Source organism: Thalassophryne amazonica, chromosome 8, assembly GCF_902500255.1.
Source record: "Thalassophryne amazonica chromosome 8, fThaAma1.1, whole genome shotgun sequence".
Lineage (NCBI taxonomy): Eukaryota > Metazoa > Chordata > Actinopteri > Batrachoidiformes > Batrachoididae > Thalassophryne > Thalassophryne amazonica.
Genome location: NC_047110.1, coordinates 44,856,706 through 44,879,933, shown reverse-complemented (window position 1 = coordinate 44,879,933; position 23,228 = coordinate 44,856,706). Strand labels below are relative to the sequence as shown.

Below are 23,228 nucleotides of genomic sequence, written 5' to 3'. Positions count from 1 at the left end.
AGTAGCCCAAAAGGGACATACTCATTTTTGTGAAATGTAGAGTCAGAGATATTGCTTATCACACGAGAAAGCAAGGGAACATGAATCCCTGTTACCAAAGAAGAGAAAACAACTTCACCACTAGATGACACACACACATGCACACATGCGCACACACAGAGTAGCTTTAAGTAGCAAGCTGCATTTATTTGTGCACCCAAGGGTGTGATGGCCTAAAATGAGATGCAGTCAAACGTAACGGTGCAGTACATAACTATTGTGAGGCAGCAAAAAGCAACTGAACAATAAACCACCAAAACCTGGTCTAACGTTGACCAGCAGAGTTCTTCTGCTGTTTATAAGATGCAATGTTAAGGGCCCCTTCACACATAGTACGAATAAGTACAACACAGGGCAGCTCACAGCGGAACAGCTCGTATGAACGAAGCATAAAAACATTGAGGCGACAGGCAGGCGTGCAAGATGCCACTGCAATGGTTCCTGCATGCGGGAACACAGTGCGAGCAGCTGCACGATGTGTAACCACATCACGTGTAGCCACATCACGCAGCTGCTGTGAAAATAAAAAAAACACATGCGACCCACAGGATTCGAACCTACACTTTGCAAAAGCCCTGACTGCCAGTCAGAAACTTTAACACTGTGCTACCATCACTGTCCTGTGAAAGGTGCAGGAAAATGCCTGATATCAAGAAGGGCATGGGCGTATTTAAGAAAAAATAAAACCACACACCATATAAAAATGCCGCATTTCATTGAATCCCTCTTATCAAGAGGACAATACAAGTATGATCCATCTGTTCCTGTGTAGATGACCCGTGGTCACAGAGGTGCAGTCATGAAATGACATAATGAGAAGCAGGGCACTCTTATCATGTCCACATCTAATGGTGGAGTGTCCAGCCGGCCCCGCACTTGTCCTGCCCGACACGCGTGTCTTGTGGACGGCGCACCACAGGACAGACACCGCGTCATGTGGAACAGAGCTCACTTGAGCCTGATGTCAAAATAGTACTCCACCAAGTTCCACTGTACACTTTACTCTCTAGGGTCAACAGACATAAAGATGCAATCAAGTAGACTTTTTGTCATGCTTCTATTCATCGATCAGCAATATCACAGAGATTTCATTCGACCACTTCCTGATACTACAAATCATCTGTAAAATAGATCTCTCTTCCAGATGATCTTTGATTCACAGCCAATCCTAGAGGCTGGAGAATTTCACATGGCCTGTCTTCACTTTCTGTCTGCTTCTAAACTCTCCACTCAGCTGCAGGGACACAAATATATGTCTCACATTCAGAAACCTAAGATTGTACTGAACATTTTAATGTGCAACACATGGGCATTATACTATAAAAAGTACCTCAAAGGGGGTATTCTTGAAAGTATGGTAAAATCAATAAAATGCCATTGCACACCAGTGTTGAAGGAGATGACAGATGTTAGATTGGGTTGTGTCATGTTGTACCCAAAAGACATCCATGTCTAATTAAGTGACTAAAAACAACGTTTTGCACGATGCACCTTACTTTTCACCCAGGTTAAACATACGTACGTGTAAACTGCAACGTGGACCTGTAAACACCCTAAATGTACTTGTGCAATGCAATTTCTGATGAATAAGAAAGAGCCCAATATCATACAATGTACGGTATTAAAAATATAATCTAATATAAATGTCCAATGGCAATTTTCTGAATCACTATCAAACTGATCAAGCAGAAATATAAAAAAAAGCAAGCAAAGTGGACTAAAATCTAGTTTTCTGCAAGCAGAATGACACTTGACAAGTGTTTGTTTATATTTATCGTGCAAGTAGCAAAGTGTTCCGCACTCCTTCCCATAAAAAGACAGAAGGCTTGTTTGTCTTGCTTTGGCTCTGCGTGTCCTTCAAAGAAACCATTTATTGTTGGGAAAGTGTAAGTACACGGACCCACAACAGGGGGCGCAAATGAACGGACAATGGAATAGGTCAAATAACAACACTTTACTGTTGCGAACGTGCACAACAAACACAACAGATCACACAATAGATCAAAAGGCCAAATTACAAGGTGTCGTGTGGGCAGGCTCGAGGATAGGAGACGCCTGTCCAAAGCAGAACCGGAACCACACGATTTCCTCCGCCACCAGACCCCGGGAATACTGGAGCCGCCAAGTCCCGAACTCCCAGGTGGCCACTGCCTCCGCGTGTCGGACCTGGTACTGCTGGCGAGGAACAAAAACACAGTTAAACGTGGGTGCGTCTGCACCCAGCAATCTGCACGGCAGGGAAGCTACCTCCACCTTTCGTTGGAGAAAAAGTCTGTTATCACTCACAAAAATCACAAAAAGGCTTTCTATCAAGCAGTCAGGCTGAGGATATTACCTTTCAGGTAGAACGATATCTCGGCAATGAGGTGGAGATGCCGTCTTGCTGATATACCACTGTAGATCCGATGATTGATGACAGCTGTCGTCGGTGATAAGTGACAGCTGTCACCCCGGCTGCTCCTGTGAGGCGGCAGCGCCCTCTGGTGCCTGGAGCCCGCACTCCAGGCAGAGCGCCCTCTGGTGGTGGTGGGCCAGCAGTACCTCCTCTTCAGCGGCCCACACAACAGGACCCCCCCCTCAACGGGCGCCTCCTGGCGCCCGACCGGGCTTGTCCGGGTGGCGGCGGTAGAAGTCGGCCAGGAGGGCCGGGTCCAGGATGAAGCTCTTCTTCACCCAGGAGCGTTCTTCGGGGCCGTACCCCTCGCAGTCCACCAAATACTGGAAGCCCCGGCCCATCCGTCGGACATACAAAAGCCGGCGCACTGTCCAAGCCGGCTCGCCATCGATGATCCGGGCAGGAGGTGGTGTCAGACCCGGAGTGCAGAGGGGTGAGGTGTGATGCGGTTTAATCCTGGACACGTGGAACACGGGATGGATCCGCAGTGAGGCCGGAAGCTGAAGCCTCACTGCGGCGGGACTGATGACCTTGAGAATTTTAAATGGGCCTATGTACCGTTCCTGTAGTTTTGAGGAGGCCACTTGCAGTGGAATGTCCTTGGTTGACAACCACACCTCCTGCCCAGGACGATACGTAGGAGCCGGGGTCCGCCGCCGGTCTGCATGGGCCTTTGTCCTCATCCGGGCCCTCAGCAAAGCAGAACGGGCGGCACGCCACACCCGACGGCACTTCCGCAGGTGGGCCTGGACCGAGGGCACACCGACCTCTCCCTCAACCACCGGGAACAACGGGAGCTGATACCCCAGACACACCTCAAAAGAAGAGAGGCCGGTGGCAGACGACACTTGGCTGTTGTGGGCGTACTCGATCCAGGCCAGATGGGTACTCCAGGCCGCCGGGTGTGCGGCTGTCACGCAACGCAGGGTCTGCTCCATCTCTTGATTGGCCCGTTCTGCTTGCCCGTTGGTTTGGGGATGATACCCGGATGAGAGACTGACCGTGGCCCCCAGTTCTCGGCAGAAGCTCCTCCAGACGTGCGAGGAGAACTGGGGACCGCGATCGGAGACGATGTCTGTTGGGATCCCATGCAGCCGGACGACGTGGTGGACCAGGAGGTCCGCTGTCTCCTGGGCTGTTGGGAGCTTCGGGAGGGCCATGAAGTGGGCCGCCTTGGAGAATCGGTCCACTATCGTGAGAATGGTGGTGTTGCCCTGGGACGGCGGGAGGCCCGTGACAAAATCCAGGCCGATGTGGGACCAGGGGCGATGAGGCACGGGCAGCGGCTGTAGCAATCCCGAGGCCTTGCGATGGTCGGCCTTGCCCCTGGCGCAGATGGTACAGGCCTGGATATAGTCCCGGACGTCGGCCTCTAGGGACGCCCACCAGAAGCGCTGCCGGACAACTGCCACGGTTCTTCGCACCCCTGGATGACAGGAGAGCTTAGAGCCGTGACAGAAGTCCAGGACTGCAGCCCTAGCTTCTGGTGGGACGTAGAGTCTATTCTTCGGCCCAGTTCCAGGGTCCGGGCTTCGTGCCAGGGCCTCCCGGACGGTTCTCTCTACGTCCCAGGTGAGGGTGGCCACGATAGTGGACTCCGGGATGATGGGTTCCGGTGGATCCGACAACTCCGTTTTGACTTCTTCTTCATGTACCCGGGACAAAGCATCCGATCTCTGGTTTTTGGTCCCGGGACGGTAGGTGATCCGGAAGTCAAAACGGCTGAAGAACAGTGACCAGCGGGCTTGCCTGGGATTCAGCCGCTTGGCGGTCCTGATATACTCCAGGTTCCGGTGGTCAGTGAAAACCGTAAATGGCACGGACGTTCCCTCCAACAGATGTCTCCACTCTTCAAGAGCCTCTTTCACCGCAAGGAGTTCTCGATTGCCGACGTCATAGTTCCGTTCGGCCGGGGTCAACCTGCGGGAAAAATAGGCACAGCTCCTATCCCTGAGTCCGAGGCGTCCACTTCAACCACTAACTGGCGGCTAGGATCGGGCTGCACCAGAACTGGTGCAGACGAGAAGCGCCGTTTCAACTCCTTGAACGCGGCATCGCAACGATCCGACCAGGTGAAGGGGACTTTTGGTGAGGTCAGGGCTGTCAGGGGGCTAACTACCTGACTGTAGCCCTTAATGAACCTCCTGTAGAAATTAGCAAAGCCGAGGAACTGTTGCAGCTTCCTACGGCTTGTGGGTTGGGGCCAGTCTCTCACCGCCGCAACCTTGGCCGGATCAGGAGCGACGGAGTTGGAGGAGATGATAAATCCCAGGAAGGACAAAGATGTGCGGTGGAACTCACACTTCTCGCCCTTCACAAACAGCCGGTTCTCCAACAACCGCTGCAGGACCTGACGTACATGCCGGACATGAGTCTCAGGATCCGGAGAAAAGATGAGTATATCGTCTAGATATACGAAGACGAATCGGTGCAGGAAATCCCGCAAGACATCATTAACCAAAGCTTGGAATGTTGCAGGGGCGTTTGTAAGACCGAACGGCATGACCAGGTACTCAAAGTGGCCTAAAGGGGTGTTAAATGCCATCTTCCACTCGTCTCCCTTCCGGATCCGAACCAGGTGATACGCATTTCTAAGATCTAGCTTGGTGAATATTCGGGCTCCATGCAGGGGCGTGAACACCAAATCCAACAGGGGCAACGGGTATCGATTACGAACCGTGATTTCGTTCAGTCCCCTGTAATCAATGCATGGACGAAGTCCGCCGTCTTTTTTACCCACAAAAAAGAAACCTGCACCCATCGGGGAGGTGGAATTCCGGATCAACCCGGCGGCTAAGAGTCCCGGATGTAGGTCTCCATTGATTCACGCTCAGGCCGTGAGAGGTTGTACAGCCTGCTGGACGGGAACTCACCGCCTGGAACCAAATCAATGGCACAATCGTACGGACGGTGGGGGGGAAGGGTGAGTGCCAGATCCTTGTTGAACACATCCACAAGGTCGTGGTACTCCACCGGCACCGTCCCTAGATTGGGTGGGACTCTGACCTCCTCCTTAGCCTGGGAACCAGGGGGTACCGAGGAACCTAAACATACCCGATGGCAGGTCTCGCTCCACTGAACCACTACCCCGGACGGCCAGTCGATCCGGGGATTGTGTTTCAACATCCAGGGAAACCCCAAGATCACACGGGAGGTAGTTGGAGTCACAAAAAACTCGATCTCCTCCCGGTGATTTCCTGACACCACCAGAGTTACAGGTGGTGTCCTATGTGTGATTGAAGGGAGGAGGGAGCCATCTAGTGCTCGTACCTGCACAGGCGAGGTAAGAGCCACCAGAGGGAGCCCTATCTTCCTGGCCCATCTGCTGTCCAACAGATTCCCTTCAGAGCCCGTGTCCACCAGTGCTGGGGCCTTCAGGGTTAAATCCTCATACAGGATTGTAACTGGGAGTCGTGTAGCAATGTGGGTGTGTCCCACGTGAATGTCTCGGCCCACACCTAGCCCAGTCTCTAGGGGCGGGCGTTGGTGTTTAACCGCTCGGGGCAGTCTCTCAATTGATGCTCTATCGAGCCACAAACAAAACACGCCCCGCGGTCCAGCCTCCTCTGTCTACTTGGTGCTCTAAATGTGGCCCTGCTCGTGTCCATAGCTTCGTCAGCAGGGGGAGCTGTAACCACACGAGGCGCAGGGGCCGTGGAGCGTGGGGAGGGCGGAACGCGATCAGAACCGGAAGGGAGAGGGACGGCGCGTGCCCGGCCACGCCCTTCGTCTCGTTCCCGACGGCGTTCTTCCAACCGATTGTCTAATCGTATGACGAGATCGATAAGCCCATCTAAATCCCGCGGTTCATCCTTAGCCACCAGGTGCTCCTTTAGAACCAATGACAGTCCGTTTACAAAGGCGGCGCAGAGGGCAGTGCTATTCCAGCCTGACCTCGCAGCCGCGATGCGGAGGTCGACTGCATAGGCAGCTGCGCTCCGGCACCCCTGTCTCATTGACAGTAGCACGGCCGAAGCGGTCTCTCCTCTATTTGGGTGATCGAACACTGTTCTGAACTCCCTCACAAACCCATCATATGTCTGAAGGAGCCGTGAATTTTGCTCCCAGAGCGCTGTAGCCCAAGCGCGTGCCTCACCACGAAGCAGATTTATCACATAAGCTACTTGCTAGCATCAGTCGCGTACATGATGGGACGCTGTGCGAAGACGAGCGAACACTGCATAAGGAAATCCGCGCACGTCTCCACACAGCCTCCGTACGGCTCTGGGGGGCTTATGTATGCTTCTGGGGAAGGTGGGAGGGGTCGTTGAACGACCAGTGGAACGTCACTGTTACGCACAGGGTCGACGGGAGGGAGAGCCGCAGCGGCGCCCGGAGGGCACGCTTCCACCTGCGCGGCGAGAGCCTCCACCCTGCGGTTCAGGAGGACGTTCTGCTCGGTCATCAAATCCAACCGAGTCGTGAAAGCGGTGAGGATCCGCTGCAACTCACCGATCACCCCTCCTGCAGACGCCTGTGCACCCTGTTCTTCCATTGGCCGTTCAACAGCCGGTTGACGCCCCTCGGGATCCATGACGCTGGCCGAGATATCCTGTTGGGAAAGTGTAAGTACACGGACCCACAACAGGGGGCGCAAATGAACGGACAATGGAATAGGTCAAATAACAACACTTTACTGTTGTGAACGTGCACAACAAACACAACAGATCACACAATAGATCAAAAGGCCAAATTACAAGGTGTCGTGTGGGCAGGCTCGAGGATAGGAGACGCCTGTCCAAAGCAGAACCGGAACCACACAATTTCCTCCGCCACCAGACCCCGGGAATACTGGAGCCGCCAAGTCCCGAACTCCCAGGTGGCCACTGCCTCCGCGTGTCGGACCTGGTACTGCTGGCGAGGAACAAAAACACAGTTAAACGTGGGTGCGTCTGTACCCAGCAATCTGCACGGCAGGGAAGCTACCTCCACCTCTCGTTGGAGAAAAAGTCTGTTATCACTCACAAAAATCACAAAAAGGCTTTCTATCAAGCAGTCAGGCTGAGGATATTACCTTTCAGGTAGAACGATATCTCTGCAACGAGGTGGAGATGCCGTCTTGCTGATATACCACTGTAGATCCGATGATTGATGACAGCTGTCGTCGGTGATAAGTGACAGCTGTCACCCCGGCTGCTCCTGTGAGGCGGCAGCGCCCTCTGGTGCCTGGAGCCCGCACTCCAGGCAGGGTGCCCTCTGGTGGTGGTGGGCCAGCAGTACCTCCTCTTCAGCGGCCCACACAACAATTTATCACTGCATCTGGAGAGGGGCCTAACTGATAACGCTGGGGATCCACAGCCCCGGACACCTCAAGGCCCTGTCACAGGCCCACTGCTTCTTTGAATTCCGTTCCTCTTTGTTTACATGCCGTGCTTTGATGAAGTCTTACAGGTAGCATCCATATGAACTGCGACTTTATGGGTGCACACTTGAGAGTGTGATATGCATATACGCGCTCTAGTTTTAAAAGATACCTTGAGTAGAGATAAAGCAAAACGGAATAACAATGGATGCGACAATAAGACATCAGAAGTCAGGAGCCTTTCACCCATCCTCCAACTCCCCTATCCTTAAGAGGAAATACATTTCAGAGTACCACAGTGTGTGTGTGTGTGGGGGGGGGGGGGGGGGGGGGGGTTCAGATTTAACCACACACAAACTAAAAGCAGATGAATAATGTGTTGAACTGGCCCAAAAGGTCAGTCCAAGTCCTTTAAACTTGGGCCACATATAATAGACGGTGTTCACACACCAATTACATCAAGTAGAATGCAAATAAAAGCTTTACTGCGTTACTCAACAAAGGCCGTCCACAACATTCCCTGCAAGGGAGACTCCATGGCCTTCCATCACAATGACTTCACCCCGGTCATGCTGGATTCTCTCCACCACCAAAAGAGCAGGAAGACCATAAAAATATTCTAATGCATTAGGGAGACTTTCAAGCACCCTCTCAATTGGGAAACTCCTCAATTTTATTTATTTTTTTGTTTTTTGTCACAAATGCAAGAAAAAGTACCGCTAGGTCCATAAATATTTGGACAATGGCTTTTGGGGGGGTGGGGGGCTGTACACCACCACGATGGAGAGTAAATGAAATAATCAAGATGTACTTGTCAGGCAAACTTTCAGTTTTAATTCAGGGGGTTTAACAAAAAATATTACATTAACCATTTAGCAATGGAAGCTAATTTTATCCACAGTCCCTCCATTTTCACAGCCCATAAGTAATGGCACAAACTGAATACAAAGATAATTCTTCATACAAATCATTATCATGTTGTCTTGGTGGCTTCCCTCACTAGTCTCTTTCTTGCATGGTCACTCACATTTATAAAAATGCATCACTGCGGAGGTTCCACCAGGATACTCAGGTTTTAAGTATTCATTCAGAATCAGTTAATTAACAACAGCTGTAATTTCTACATCGAAGCAGGTGTGCCCCATTAGTAATCAGCTCTCAACCAAAAGCAAACATGCATGTTCCTTAAAATGTCAACGTAGACACAGTAGCATAACCTCCTCTCTGTTTTCAGCAATGTGGCATCGCTCAATGTGTGTCAGATTTTGCTGCAGAAAGTTCACCAACCGATATTTAAGGATTTTGAAGAAAGACGACATCTAGCTGAGTTGGTGAGTGCTAGTCCAGTAAAAACTCACTCACTCATCTTCAACTGCAGGGGCGCTGGAGCCCAGCAGTCACAGGGTGTGAGGCAGGGTACACCCTGGACAGGAGGCCAGCAGGGCTACAATAGACAAACACATTCACACCTGCACGCACACCTACAGACAATTTAAAGTTTCCAACCCACCTAACCTGCGTGTCTTTGGATGTGGGAGGAAGCCGGAGTACCCGGAGGAAAACCAGCAAACACGGGGAGAACATGCAAACTCCACACAGAAAGGCCACCGCTGGGAATCGATCCCACAACCTTCTCGCTGTGAGGCAACAGTGCTAACCACTAATCCACCGTGCTGCCCCAGTAACAACACATTCTGTCTAATAATCAGAAAGCTAGGATTCTGTAAATATTTGGTCCAAATGTGTGCAGCATGGAGCAATAGCTGTTTTCATCAGTGTGTCTTTCTGTTCATTTCTGTGTTTGAGAAATGTTACTGCATTAGTCTTACTGTTTCAAAATGATCATAAATCACTCTGTTTTGGTTATTTCTGGTATAAAAGTGAACATCAGTGATGGATATGAATAGTGAACATGGATGAATGGAGAAATCAATGAATAAAGGAATTAAAGGATGAATGAAGCTTGTTATATAGTATGCAGACTTTATTTTGTCATTTTATCAAAATCACTCCAAAATGTAGAAATTTACAGTGACTGTCAGCAGTTTCACTGGAAAAAAGCATTTAAGCTTTGAGCCACAGTATTCCCCTGCACAGTCTAAAATATCTGCAAATGACAAATACAGTATGTATCTGAAGGCTGAGATTGTTCTGAACATTTTGATATGCAACACATGGACATTATGCTAAAAGAAAGCACCTTTAAAAGGGGAATTCCTGAGAGTATGGCAAAACAGTGAAAATACCCTTAGGATCTCAGAGGGTTAAATATTCAACTTTCTCCTACCTTCTGAGTATTTCTGGTAGTACTCTCTCCTCCAGACACATTTACATGTAGTATCATACTGTTTGTATTTCTTAATGATTGATGGAAATGAGGTCCAAGACATATTCAATGTCTTGGAAATGTTCATGTGCCCATCTATTGACAATAATCCTCATACTTACAGTATCTAATTAGTTTTGGCCTCTGAAAATAGTGGGACTGCGTGTTAAAATTCACAAAGGGTTAACGTAATATTTTTTCTTAAACCACTTGAACTGAAGCTGAAAGTCGACACTGCAAACACATCTTGACTGCTTTATTTCAACTCCATTACAGTGACGTACCGAAGCAGCACTGACTGTGAGCACGTACACATTCTATCTGAGCTCCCACCACAACCTGAGGATCGTATAAAGCTGCAGAATGAGTGAAAACAGCAAAGTGTTGGAGCATATTATGCTCAATTAAGTTGAAATTTTTTCAATAGCACCTTTTAATCAAGTTTTAGTGTGTCTTAGTAACCTGCAAGCCAAAGATCGTGACTGAGTATAATTTACGATTTAGGGCAGCTTTTATTGCCATGACTCTGTGTGTGAATGCGGGTCATCAGGAGGTAAGTGTCTGTGCGGGTTTGAGTCAGACAGACGGCGGTTGCCGGCGGTGCAGTTAGGCAGTCTGCAGTCTGTTACCTGAGGCAGCACAGGGCTGCGTGCTGCTGTCTGTGACTGAGATGTTCCTCTGTCGCTCATGTCGATACACAAGATGAGGTTTGTTGTGCTCTTCATCATATTCTTCCCCCGCAGCATTTAAAAGGGGCTCCAAGAAGTATTCACCATATTGTGTGGTAAAAGTTCCAATCTACAAAAACAAGAACAAACAATGTCAAATGATAGCTGTGGTGTGTACGTGAAACATGCACTTGTATGTGTTCATACCGTATGTGTGTTATGTAACCTGTCAGAAGAGTGAAATGGACTCTGTTGTAGTAAAATTAGAATTGAACATCATGATTTAGCACTATGAAGCCCTTTCTCACTTTCACAGTTATGCAACACAGAAAATCAAAGTCTACAACCATGACAAACTAGCCTGTGATCTTGCATGATTTGATGAGGTAACACAACAGTCTAGCGTGCAGTTTAATAATGCTATGTATGTGCAAAAACAACTGGACCATAACCATAAGACAATAGCACAAACGCAGACACCATGGCATAACCTTAGACACCATAGCATAACCTTAGACACAATAGCATAAGCTTAGACACCATAGAATATCCTGGGACACAGTAGCATAACTTTAGACACCATAGTATAACCTTGGACACAGTAGAATAACCTTAGACACCATAGAATATCCTTAGACACAGTAGAATAACCTTAGACACCATAGTATAACCTTGGACACAGTAGCATATCCTTAGACACCATAGAATAACCTTAGACACAGTAGCATAACCTTAGACACCATAGAATAACCGTAAACACAGAAGCATATCCTTCAACATTAGCACAACCATGACACAGCATAACCTTAGACACTGTAGCATACCCTTAGACAATAGCACAGCCACAGACACCACAGCATAGCAGAGACCACAGCATAACCTTAGACACCATGTTACATGGTGTTATGTTACAGCTTTATTCCACATGGATGAAATTCATTTTTTCCTCAAATTTCTACACACAATACCCGATAATGACAATGTGAAAAAAGATTTTTGAGATTTTTGCAAATTGATTACAGTTTTTCCTGACTGCTTACACACATTTTGCAAAATTTGGCTCACTGCGTCAAACCTCTGCACAGAAGCAAGATAAGACACAACACTTGCTGTAAAACCCCTCACAGCTCTATCAAAATGAAACCCTACAATCAAAACCTAACAATCCCTTCTAAAAATGTCATTCTAGCACCAAAATAATACACACATGTAGCATGTTAAAACACGTTCAAATCAACAGCAACACACTATGTTTTACACAAAATACTGAAGTCAAAATATTTATATTTACGTTTTTCAAAACGTAAATAAAAATATTTAGCAACAAAAGTGTTATTTCCCCATTTTTGTTTCGTTTATTACAAAGAAATTTCTTACAAATACCTAAATAATACTGTACAGTTCAAATTCAAAGCACAAATGAAAACAATGAAAACAGGTGTTTACAGTACTGTAGTTTACATACATGGTACAGTAACATCACTTGACAGTACTATCCACTGTGTGGTGGCTGAGTCTTGCGTGGAGCCTTTGTCCAGCTTCCCTCAGTGTGAGGTCGTGGTTGATCACACGGTCCACCAAAGTTGATCGATTTTCGTTCGAAACATTTCTCGGTCTTGCTCTTCTTTGTCTTTGTTTTCCTTGTCTTCTTCCTCTTCCTCTGGCTCTTATCACCTCCATGATTGCAGATTTGACTAAATGTCTTACCTGAGGTCTATTTGTAGTGTCAAAGGTCAGACTGATTGGTGGTGAGTTTTCTGTGTGAGTGTTTTCAGATGTGCGCGTAAGTAGGAGGTCTATTAGAAAAGTATCCGACCTTGTTATTTTTTTCAAAAACCATATGGATTTGATTCATATGTTTTTATGTCAGTCAAGCTTGAACCTTCGTGCACATGCGTGAGTTTAAAATTTATCTGGCTTTCGGTGAAAATTTCACGGGCTTCACAGAGAATAAGGACTGTTACTACAGCTTTAATGATGCCCCACAATGGCGCACGGCGCGCTGCGCTCCGAGCCACCATCGAGAGGCAGAAAACACCACATCATTTCTAAATGGATCGCTGTGTGGAGCTGGGACCGTCGTGTGCAATTTCTCTGGTTATCACAAGAGCTGGACATCAGCCATTTTCCGGCAGATTTCACTTTTAACAAGAGATTTTGTCATGGAAAGCCGCATGGAGGCTTCGCGCGTCAGGACCGATTCGCTGATCGAGCGAGACAAAGGAACACCTCTGTTTTGGAGTGTTAAAGGACAAGTTGGGACATGCCTATCTCGACTGTCAATGCTTACCAGCCCAGTGAGTATAAGAAAAATTGTGGAGAACTGGGCATGTCCCAACTTGTCCCCTGGCACTACAAAACGGAGGTGTTCCTTTGTCTCGCTTGATCAGCGAATCGGTCCTGATGCGCGAAGCCTCCGCTCAGCTTTCCATGACAAAATCTCTTGTTAAAAGTGAAATCTGCCGGAAAATGGCTGATGTCCAGCTCTTGTGATAACCAGAGAAATTGCTCACGACGGTCCCAGTTCCACACAGCAATCCATTTAGAAATGATGTGGTGTTTTCTGCCTCTCGATGGCGGCTCAGAGCACGGCGCGCCGTGCGCCATTGTGGGGCATCCTTAAAGCTGTAGTAACACTCCTTATTCTCTGTGAAGCCCGTAAAATTTTCACAGAAAGCCAGATAAATTTTTCGAATGGTTTCCAGCTGCTTGTCTCTAACAGTTTCTGAAAAAATTCTGATGGAAAAAAAGCCCAAATCATTCCGCCATTTCCTGACAATGAAAATCTGACGAGGGGGCTGGACCACTCCTCCCACAAGGCGTGCTCACAGGCGAATGACGCAACCGACAGGCGTGGAAAAACTCACGCATGCGCACAAAGGTTCAAGCTTGACTGGGGTAAAAACTTATGAATCAAATCCATATAGCTTTTGAAAAAATAATAAGGTCAGATACTTTTCTAATAGACCTCATATTTCCAACTGCCAGATGTGTTTTGCATTTGTACTAAGTGTTTGCCCAGTGATAATGTATTTTATGTTTGAGTTCAGTGTCTACTGTAGGAAACTCAAAGATAAAATACCTTATCATTTCTGCTGCTTTGAAGGTCCCAATGAGCACAGTGACCTCCATCATATGCAAATGGAAGAAGTTTCGATCCACCAGGACTCTTCCTGGAGCTGGCCGTCCGTCTAAACTGAGTGATCGGAGAGAAGGGCCTTAGTCAGGGAGGTGACCAAGAACCCGATGGACACTCAGGGCTCCAGCATTCCTCTGTGGCGAGAGGAGAACATTCCAGAAGAACAATCATCTCTGCAGCAAGCCACCAATCAGGTAGTCCTTAGTAAAAGGCACATGGCAGCCCACCTGGAGTTTGCCAAAAGGCACCTGAAGGACTGTCTGACCATGAGAAGCAAAATTTTCTGCTCTGATGAGACAAAGATTGAACTCTTTGGTGTGAATGCCAGGCGTCATCCCTACAGGGAAGCATAGCGGTGGCAGCATCATGCTGTGGGGACGTTATTCAGTGGCAGGAACTGGGAGACGAGTCAGGATTGAGGGCACATTTTGCAAACCTGGTTTAAAAGCTGTGCTTTTGAAGCTGCTTTTGTGCATGACTAGTGGTGTCAAACTTGTGAGTGAATGAGCAACGTTTGTGTAATCCATCAATATGGAACATGCAGATTGCAGAAAACGTGATGTGATAGAGGAAATCTGAGCTCAGACTCAGATTGAACACCCCAAAATTACCCTCAATCAGTTCTCAAAGTCCATGCAAGAATTTTTTTTTACCAGTATTATTATTAATATGTGCAAAAAAATGGCTTTAAACTGACTACAAAAGTGGACCTTTAAGGGGTTTTGAGGAAAGGGAGGTTTCCCACCCATCGCCCCTGTGGGTCCGTCCCTGCACCAGAGGCCTGCAGTGTGTGTGTACAGAGTGTGTGACTCCGTGCTCTCAGATTATCTTAAATTGACTTATTGCTTATTTAAAGTGAAGCAGTGTTCCTGTATTAAAACACAATGCTGGAGCAAAAGGATGCACACTTTTTTAAGTCAATCAACTGGCTAAAAACACCTTGATCGGACGGATTCTTATCGGTTTTGATCAGAGTTTTCGTCTGTTCATCAAGGTAGACAGCAGATTAATCAATGCGGCTTTTACGGAAAAGCTTCATTTCACATCAACTCAGGACTCTGTGTTTCACAGGCTGAGGCTTTCTCTCTGTTAGAGATGCAGCTGGGTTAGATGATTTCTGTAACGGATGCGGAACGGACTCTGCTACAGGAACAGATCCAACAAGTGGCCGGATGACCCCCCTCCCCAAACCTGCCCCCTGACGCTGGACTGGATGCCTGCATGGAAATTCATCAATTGTTCTTGTGTTATGTTCTGTATTGTAAACCTTTTTGGTAGAATGGCCTAAGCAGTGGGTCACCCCTTTGACTCTGGTCTGCTTGAGGTTTCTTCCTCAATATGATCAGAGGGAGTTTTTCCTTACTACTGTCACTTGTGTGCTTGCTCTTGGGGTTGGTTAGGTTAGACCTTACTTGTGTGAAGTGCCTTGGTGCTGTATAAACTAAATAAATTAATTCAGGTCACTATGTACATGCGCTGTCGGGAAAGCTCTGACACTTTTAACAACATGAAAAAATAAATGATTTGGCCACTTTAGAAAGAATAATTGGCTTGTGTGATTAGGGAAAGGTTATAAAGGATTTGTGCTGTCCGATCACAATTTTTACTCATCCTGGACAACTGGACAAGCATTAATATTGAGGACTGTATTGCGTTTTTTCTTTTCTTATTTAGGGCTTGCAGCAGTGCCCTCCACCAGGTGGGGCCCTAGGTAACCGACTATATGGCCGATACCAAGAGCCAGCTCTGCACCAAAGCATATACACCAGAGCATAACCACAGACAAGGTATCATATACACAGACATTGTAGCATAACCACAGACACCACAGCGTAACTACAGACAGTGGATTATAATGACAGACATCATAGCATAATCACAGACATGGCAGCATAACTACAGACTGTGACATAACGACAGAAACTGTGACATTAACATAGACGATATATCATCACAATGTCAACTATACCTTTTAAAAACAAGCTCTTGATATAGGTTTTGGATCACCTCTCTAATCCTATGGTTTGTGGACATATCCCAGAAATCATGCTTTTCAGACTGCAGTATATTTCTGACAATCTTCACATTGACTTTGGATGAACCTGTTACAAAAACTGAACATCAGGAGTCCCTTAGTCAAGGCAGATTCCAACAAAATTTGGTGAAAATCTGTTCACTTGTTTCCCAGTTATTGTGTACAGAGAAACACATACACACTGTGGTGCCGCGATGCACAGTGTTATCACTATACCTCAGAAAATCATTGAATCCATGAATCCAGGAGGATTTAGGTCATAGTAATTGTTTGAAGAGTGAAACTACATTTCTCCTTAAAAACCTCACTGACAGAGACGTCCAGTGGGAGGAGTGACATCATCACACATGGACAGAGCTACTAAGAGAGGAATGCCAACAATGATTTGGCAGCTCAGCCCCTCACAAAAGCTTCTTAGCTCACTCAGCCATGAGGCACAGTGGTGTTTGTGTAGTAATTTCATGCACACACTTAAACAGGATATCTTACAATGGAATGTTATCTTTGAAGCAACATTATTCCATAACCATCCCTGCAAGTGATGAACATTTCACAATGGAAAACTTAACAGATCGGATATGGAAAAGCATAGCGTGTATGTTTTTTTCTCCATGTCTGAAATGACAGGGTGATCCACTTTGAAGATACAGTATGCACATGCAAGTCTACACTCCGATGGGCTTTCACACAGTTTAATGTCTTTATATTTTTGAGGGTGAGAACAGGATTCAGGCTTGTCCATATCAAAATTTCTAAAATAATCCCCTTTAAACTCAAAATAAAAACAAATCTCAACAACATGATATGAATTCTGTAAAAGTATCAAAGCCAAAATAATGGGTTGCAAACGTAATGGCGCTCTTGAGAGTAACACAAGTTAATCTGGACTTTAAAGCCAGTTAGTTTCCTTTAGACATGTATCAGGGTGGATACATTAATATTTTCAAGTCATTGACTATGTCTTGGACTTTTTTCACATCAGTCATTTGGAAACACAAACAGTATAGGACTAGATGGTAAATCGTGAGGGAAGCCACCAAAACAGCCACGCAACTCTGAAGTAGTTATAGGCTTTGGTATTTGTGATTTTAGAGACTGTGCATCAGGCAAACTCTGTAACATGATCAGTTATACAACTTCATGGTGGAGTAGAACAGAAAAGGACTTTCATACAAGCAAACAGATCAAATCAAGGCTCGAGTCTCTCACGTGCCTGCTGGAAAACCATAGCTGAACTTTCAGATCTTTTTAAGAAAATCCTTCTGTGTTCCTCTCCACAATTATGTTATGTAACTGGTGAAACAAAGTACAAAGGTGTACTATTCCCAGTTTCTCTTATCAATGACAGAGAAGAATTTAACTCTTTCAGAGTCATCATGGGTGTCTTGGTAGCTTCCCTCACCAGTCTTGTTCTTGCAAAGTCACCCAGATTTTATTGAGAACCGCTGGCTTGAGACAGCTTTATCATACAGTACGTACCATTTGCGCTTCTTAGTTATTGATGTAAATAAAGTCCAAGACAAACTACGTGATTTGGAAATGTTCGCGTATTGAGCTTTTGACAAAAGAAAACAGGCTGTAAAAGTGCTGAGTGACTTGTGTAAAATGAAATGGTGCTGTTATTTGTGCAACCTATTATTTTGGTACTGATATTTTTATTTAATTTGTCATGTTCTAGAGATTTGCTTTCGGTTTCAGTTTAAAGGAGATAGTTTTAGAAATTTTGATATAGAGAAGCCTGTTTTTTTTTTCAAAATGAAGTAAAAGAATTAAAATTTGTAAAAGTCCATGGGTGTGTAGACTTTCAAAACCCAGTGTGTCTTTAATGCTTGAGGAGTATTATCACGTCATCAGTTCTGGTGCAAACCGTATTAACCTGCGGCTGTGCAGGAACTGACCAGATGACTGACAAAGTGTGGTTGCCATGTGGCACTGTGTGTCGTATACGTAGCAACATGTGGCGACTGCATCAACAAAGGCAAATGAAGCATTAAATACAGGGACAACACTGCACTGTCCACTTTCACTGTTAGTTCACAGGCAGACCGTGACAAGTGGACGAAATAATATGAATGTAAAGAATGATGTTGGCCATTTTACAGAACTTGATCATTGACCAATCATAAATAAAATCAAATCACATCTTCACATCCCACTGTATCTGCCAAATAAAAAAAAAAAAAAAATCAAATAAGGCATTAAACTATGTTGGTCACATACGTCTAGCATAGTTAGAGGGCAGAGGTGGGAGTAAGTCTGTCAAGTCATCAATCTACAAGTCCCAAGTCAGCTTGCAAACTACTGGTGGTCATTATGATTTAAGACTTGACTTGGGACTTGCTGATTCATGACTTGAGAGTGACTTGATGGTGACTTACTCCCACCTCTGTTAGAGGGACACATGAGCCTACGCCTCTGGGATTATTGTTAAACAATGTTCAAAATACACACTCCATTTGCAACTCAGGACCAAGTTTTATGTAAATTTGCAAATCTGTAAAAATGTTTTTCTTTTTTGGTTTTTAGTTATTAACTTCACTCCTTTATTGACAGGAGATTCTCAAAGTGCTATCTATTACAGACATTTATTATTTTTTTTATGAAAACTGGTTATATTAGCATACTTTATATTAACATATTGTCTTTTCCAAACTCACTCCAAAGTGTCATGGATTCTCTTCTGGGTTTTCTCTTCACCCACTCCAGTGAAAATTGGTTGTTCAGTTTTGAAAAGTCCTGTGGACAAGTCAAATAATCTGTTGTGAAAGTGTAGGAACACGGACCCACAACAGGGGGCGACAATGAACGGACAATGGAGGAATCAAATATACTGTTTTTACTGTTGTGAAAAAAGGGCACAACAAATACAACTGATAACAATAGAGAGCTTAAGTCTAATTCAAAGGTGTCGTGTGGGCAGGCTCGACGATAGGAGACGTCTGTCCAAGTCGAACCGGAACCAACCCGATCTCTGCCGCCACCGGACCCCGGGGATACTGGAGCCGCCAAGTCCCGAATTCCCAGGTGGCCACTGCCTCCGCTCGCCGGATCCGGTACTGCTGGCAGGAAACAGAAACAGTCAGGTGTGGGCGCGGCTGCACCCAGCAACACGGAGGGTGGAGAGTCCACCTCCACCTCTCGTCAACAAAGCAACACTGAAGTACAGGAATATGTGTACTTATCAAAAGGTCCAATTCGGTCTTCCGCTGTTCCACTCACTATCTGCGCAAAAGCAACAACGTATTATGTTCAAAAAGACAACAGAAGTGGCTGAGTACGTTACCTCTTTGGTATGGCGATATCTCGGCAAATGAGGTGGAGATGCCATCCTGCTGATATACCTCCGTCTTGATTTGGATCAGCTGTCTCCCGTGATGGATGACAGCTGTCGTCCTGGCTGCTCCTGTGAGGCGGCAGCGCCCTCTGGTGCCTGGAGCCCGCACTCCAGGCAGGGCGCCCTCTGGAGGTGGTGGGCCAGCAGTACCTCCTCTTCAGCGGCCCACACAACAGGACCCCCCCCTCAACGGGCGCCTCCTGGCGCACGACCGGGCTTGTCAGGGTGGCGACGGTAGAAGTCAACCAGGAGGGCCGGGTCCAGGATGAAGCCCTTCTTCACCCAGGAGCGTTCTTCGGGGCCGTACCCTTCCCAGTCCACCAGATACTGAAAGCCCCGGCCCATTCGTCGAACGTCGAGGAGCCGGCGTACGGTCCAGGCCGGCTCTCCGTCGATGATCCGGGCAGGAGGCGGCGCCGGACCCGGAGTGCAGAGGGGTGAGGTGTGATGGGGTTTAATCCTGGAGACGTGAAATACCGGGTGAATCCGCAGTGAGGCCGGAAGCTGGAGCCTCACTGCGGCGGGATTGATGACCTTGAGGATTTTGTAGGGGCCGATGTATCGTTCTTGCAGTTTCGGGGAGTCCACTTGAAGGGGAATGTCCTTGGTGGACAACCATACCTCCTGCCCAGGACGATACGTGGGAGCCGGGGCCCGCCGCCGGTCTGCATGGTTCTTCGCCCTCGTCCGGGCCCTCAACAAGGCAGAACGGGCGGCACGCCACACCCGACGGCACTTCCGTAGGTGGGCCTGGACCGAGGGCACACCGACCTCCCCCTCAACCACCGGAAACAACGGGGGTTGATACCCCAAGCACACCTCGAAGGGGGAGAGGCCAGTGGCGGACGACACTTGGCTGTTGTGGGCGTACTCGATCCAGGCCAGGTGGGTACTCCAGGCCGTCGGGTGCGCGGCTGTCACACAGCGTAGGGTCTGCTCCATCTCCTGGTTGGCCCGTTCTGCTTGTCCGTTGGTCTGGGGGTGATACCCGGACGAGAGACTGACCGTGGCCCCCAGTTCCCGGCAAAAGCTCCTCCAAACATGCGAGGAGAACTGGGGACCGCGATCGGAGACGATGTCTGATGGTATCCCATGCAGACGGACGACGTGGAGGACTAGGAGGTCCGCTGTCTCCTGGGCCGTTGGTAGCTTCGGGAGGGCCACGAAGTGGGCCGCCTTGGAGAATCGGTCCACTATCGTGAGGACAACGGTGTTTCCCTGGGACGGCGGGAGGCCCGTGACGAAATCCAGGCTGATGTGAGACCAGGGGCGATGAGGCACGGGCAGCAGCTGTAGCAATCCCGGTGTCTTGCGGTGGTCCGCCTTGCCCCTGGCGCAGGTGGTACAGGCCTGGATGTAACCCCGGACGTCGGCCTCCAGGGACGCCCACCAGAAGCACTGCCGGACGACTGCCACGGTTCTTCGCACCCCAGGATGACAGGAGAGCTTAGAACCGTGACAGAAGTCCAAAACTGCAGCCCTGGCTTCTGGTGGGACGTAAAGTTTGTTCTTCGGTCCGGTTCCGGGGTCCGGGTCTCGTGTCAGGGCCTCCCGGACGGTCCTCTCCACGTCCCAGGTGAGAGCGGCCACGATAGCGGACTCCGGGATGATGGGTTCCGGGGGATCCGACGGCTTCGTTTTGACCTCATCTTCATGTACCCGGGACAAGGCATCCGATCTTTGGTTTTTGGTCCCGGGACGGTAGGTGATCCGGAAGTCAAAACGGCCGAAGAACAGTGACCAGCGGGCTTGCCTGGGGTTCAGCCGCTTGGCGGTCCTGATATACTCCAGGTTCCGGTGGTCAGTGAAAACCGTGAACGGCACTGACGTTCCCTCCAACAGATGTCTCCACTCCTCAAGAGCCTCTTTCACCGCAAGGAGCTCTCGATTGCCGACGTCATAGTTCCGTTCGGCTGGGGTCAACCTGCGGGAAAAATAGGCACACGGGTGAAGGACCTTATCGGTCTTCCCGCTCTGGGATAGCACGGCTCCTATCCCTGAGTCCGAGGCGTCCACTTCAACCACTAACTGGCGATTAGGATCGGGCTGCACCAGAACAGGTGCAGACGAGAAGCGCCGTTTCAACTCCTTGAATGCGACATCGCACCGATCCGACCAGGTGAAGGGGACTTTTGGTGAGGTCAGGGCTGTCAGGGGGCTAACTACCTGACTGTAGCCCTTAATGAACCTCCTGTAGAAATTAGCAAAGCCTAGGAACTGTTGCAATTTCCTACGGCTTGTGGGTTGGGGCCAGTCTCTCACCGCCGCAACCTTGGCCGGATCAGGAGCGACGGAGTTGGAGGAGATGATGAACCCCAGGAAGGACAAAGAAGTGCGGTGGAACTCACACTTCTCGCCCTTCACAAACAGCCGGTTCTCCAGCAACCGCTGCAGGACCTGACGTACATGCCTGACATGAGTCTCAGGATCCGGAGAAAAGATGAGTATATCGTCTAGATATACGAAGACGAACCAGTGCAGGAAGTCCCGCAAGACGTCGTTAACCAAGGCTTGGAATGTCGCGGGGGCGTTTGTGAGGCCGAACGGCATGACCAGGTACTCAAAGTGACCTAAGGGGGTGTTAAATGCCGTTTTCCACTCGTCTCCCTTCCGGATCCGAACCAGATGATACGCATTTCTAAGATCAAGCTTGGTAAAAATTTTGGCTCCATGCAGGGGTGTGAACACCGAATCCAACAGGGGCAACGGGTATCGGTTGCGAACCATGATTTCGTTCAGCCCCCTATAATCAATGCATGGACGAAGTCCGCCGTCTTTTTTACCCACAAAAAAGAAACCTGCGCCCATCGGGGAGGTGGAATTCCGGATCAACCCGGCAGCTAACGAGTCCCGGATGTAGGTCTCCATTGATTCACGTTCAGGCCGTGAGAGGTTGTACAGTCTACTGGACGGGAACTCACTGCCCGGAACCAAATCAATGGCACAATCGTACGGACGGTGGGGGGGAAGCGTGAGAGCCAGATCCTTGCTGAACACGTCAACAAGGTCGTGGTACTCCACTGGCACCGTCCCCAGATTGGGCGGGACTCTGACCTCCTCCTTAGCTTGGGAGCCGGGAGGAACCGAGGAACCTAGACACACCCGATGGCAGATCTCGCTCCACTGAACCACTACCCCGGACGGCCAATCAATCCGGGGATTGTGCTTCAACATCCAGGGAAAACCTAAAACCACACGGGAAGTGGCCTGAGTCACAAAAAACTCGATCACCTCCCGGTGGTTTCCTGACACCACCAGCGTTACAGGTGGTGTCTTATGCGTGATCGGAGGGAGTAGGGAGCCATCTAGTGCCCGAACCTGTACAGGCGAGGTAAGCGCCACCAGAGGGAGCCCTATCTCCCTGGCCCATCTGCTATCCAACAGATTCCCCTCAGAGCCCGTGTCCACCAGTGCTGGGGCCTTCAGGGTTGAATCCTCATAAAGGATCGTAACTGGGAGTCGTGTGGCGATGTGGGTGTGTCCCACGTGAATGTCTCGGCCCACCCCTAGCCCAGTTTCTAGGGGCGGGCGTTGGAGTTTAACCGCTCGGGGCAGTCTCTCATATGGTGCTCTATTGCACCACAAACAAAACAAGCTCCATGGGCCCATCTCCTTTGTGCATCTGGTGCCCTAAATGTTGCCCTACTCGTGTCCATAGCTTCGTCAGTAGGGGGAGCTGTGGCCCCACGGAGCGCAGGGGCCGTGGAGCGTGGGGAAGGCGGAGCACGGTCGGAACCGGAAGGGAGAGTGACGCGCGTACCCGGCCACGCCCTTCATCTCGTTCCCGCCGACGTTCTTCTAACCGGTTGTCTAACCGTATGACGAGATCGATGAGCCTATCTAAGTCCCGCGGTTCGTCCTTAGCCACCAGGTGCTCCTTAAGAACCAAAGACAGTCCGTTTACAAAGGCGGCGCGGAGGGCAGTGCTATTCCAGCCGGATCTCGCAGCCGCAATGCGGAAGTCGACTGCATAGGCAGCTGCGCTCCGAC

At 48.6% G+C, this 23,228-nt stretch overlaps 1 protein-coding gene across 1 annotated transcript in view; it reads right to left on the bottom strand.

Moving 5' to 3' along the window:
• Positions 1 to 23,228, bottom strand: part of LOC117515510 (A disintegrin and metalloproteinase with thrombospondin motifs 20) — a 387,004-nt gene that overhangs the window by 352,497 nt on the left and 11,279 nt on the right. Inside the window, exon 3 of the mRNA XM_034176092.1 lies at positions 10,692 to 10,860. Within this exon, the coding sequence (XP_034031983.1) occupies positions 10,692 to 10,860 (169 nt within the window). The remainder of the gene's footprint in view (positions 1 to 10,691; positions 10,861 to 23,228) is intronic.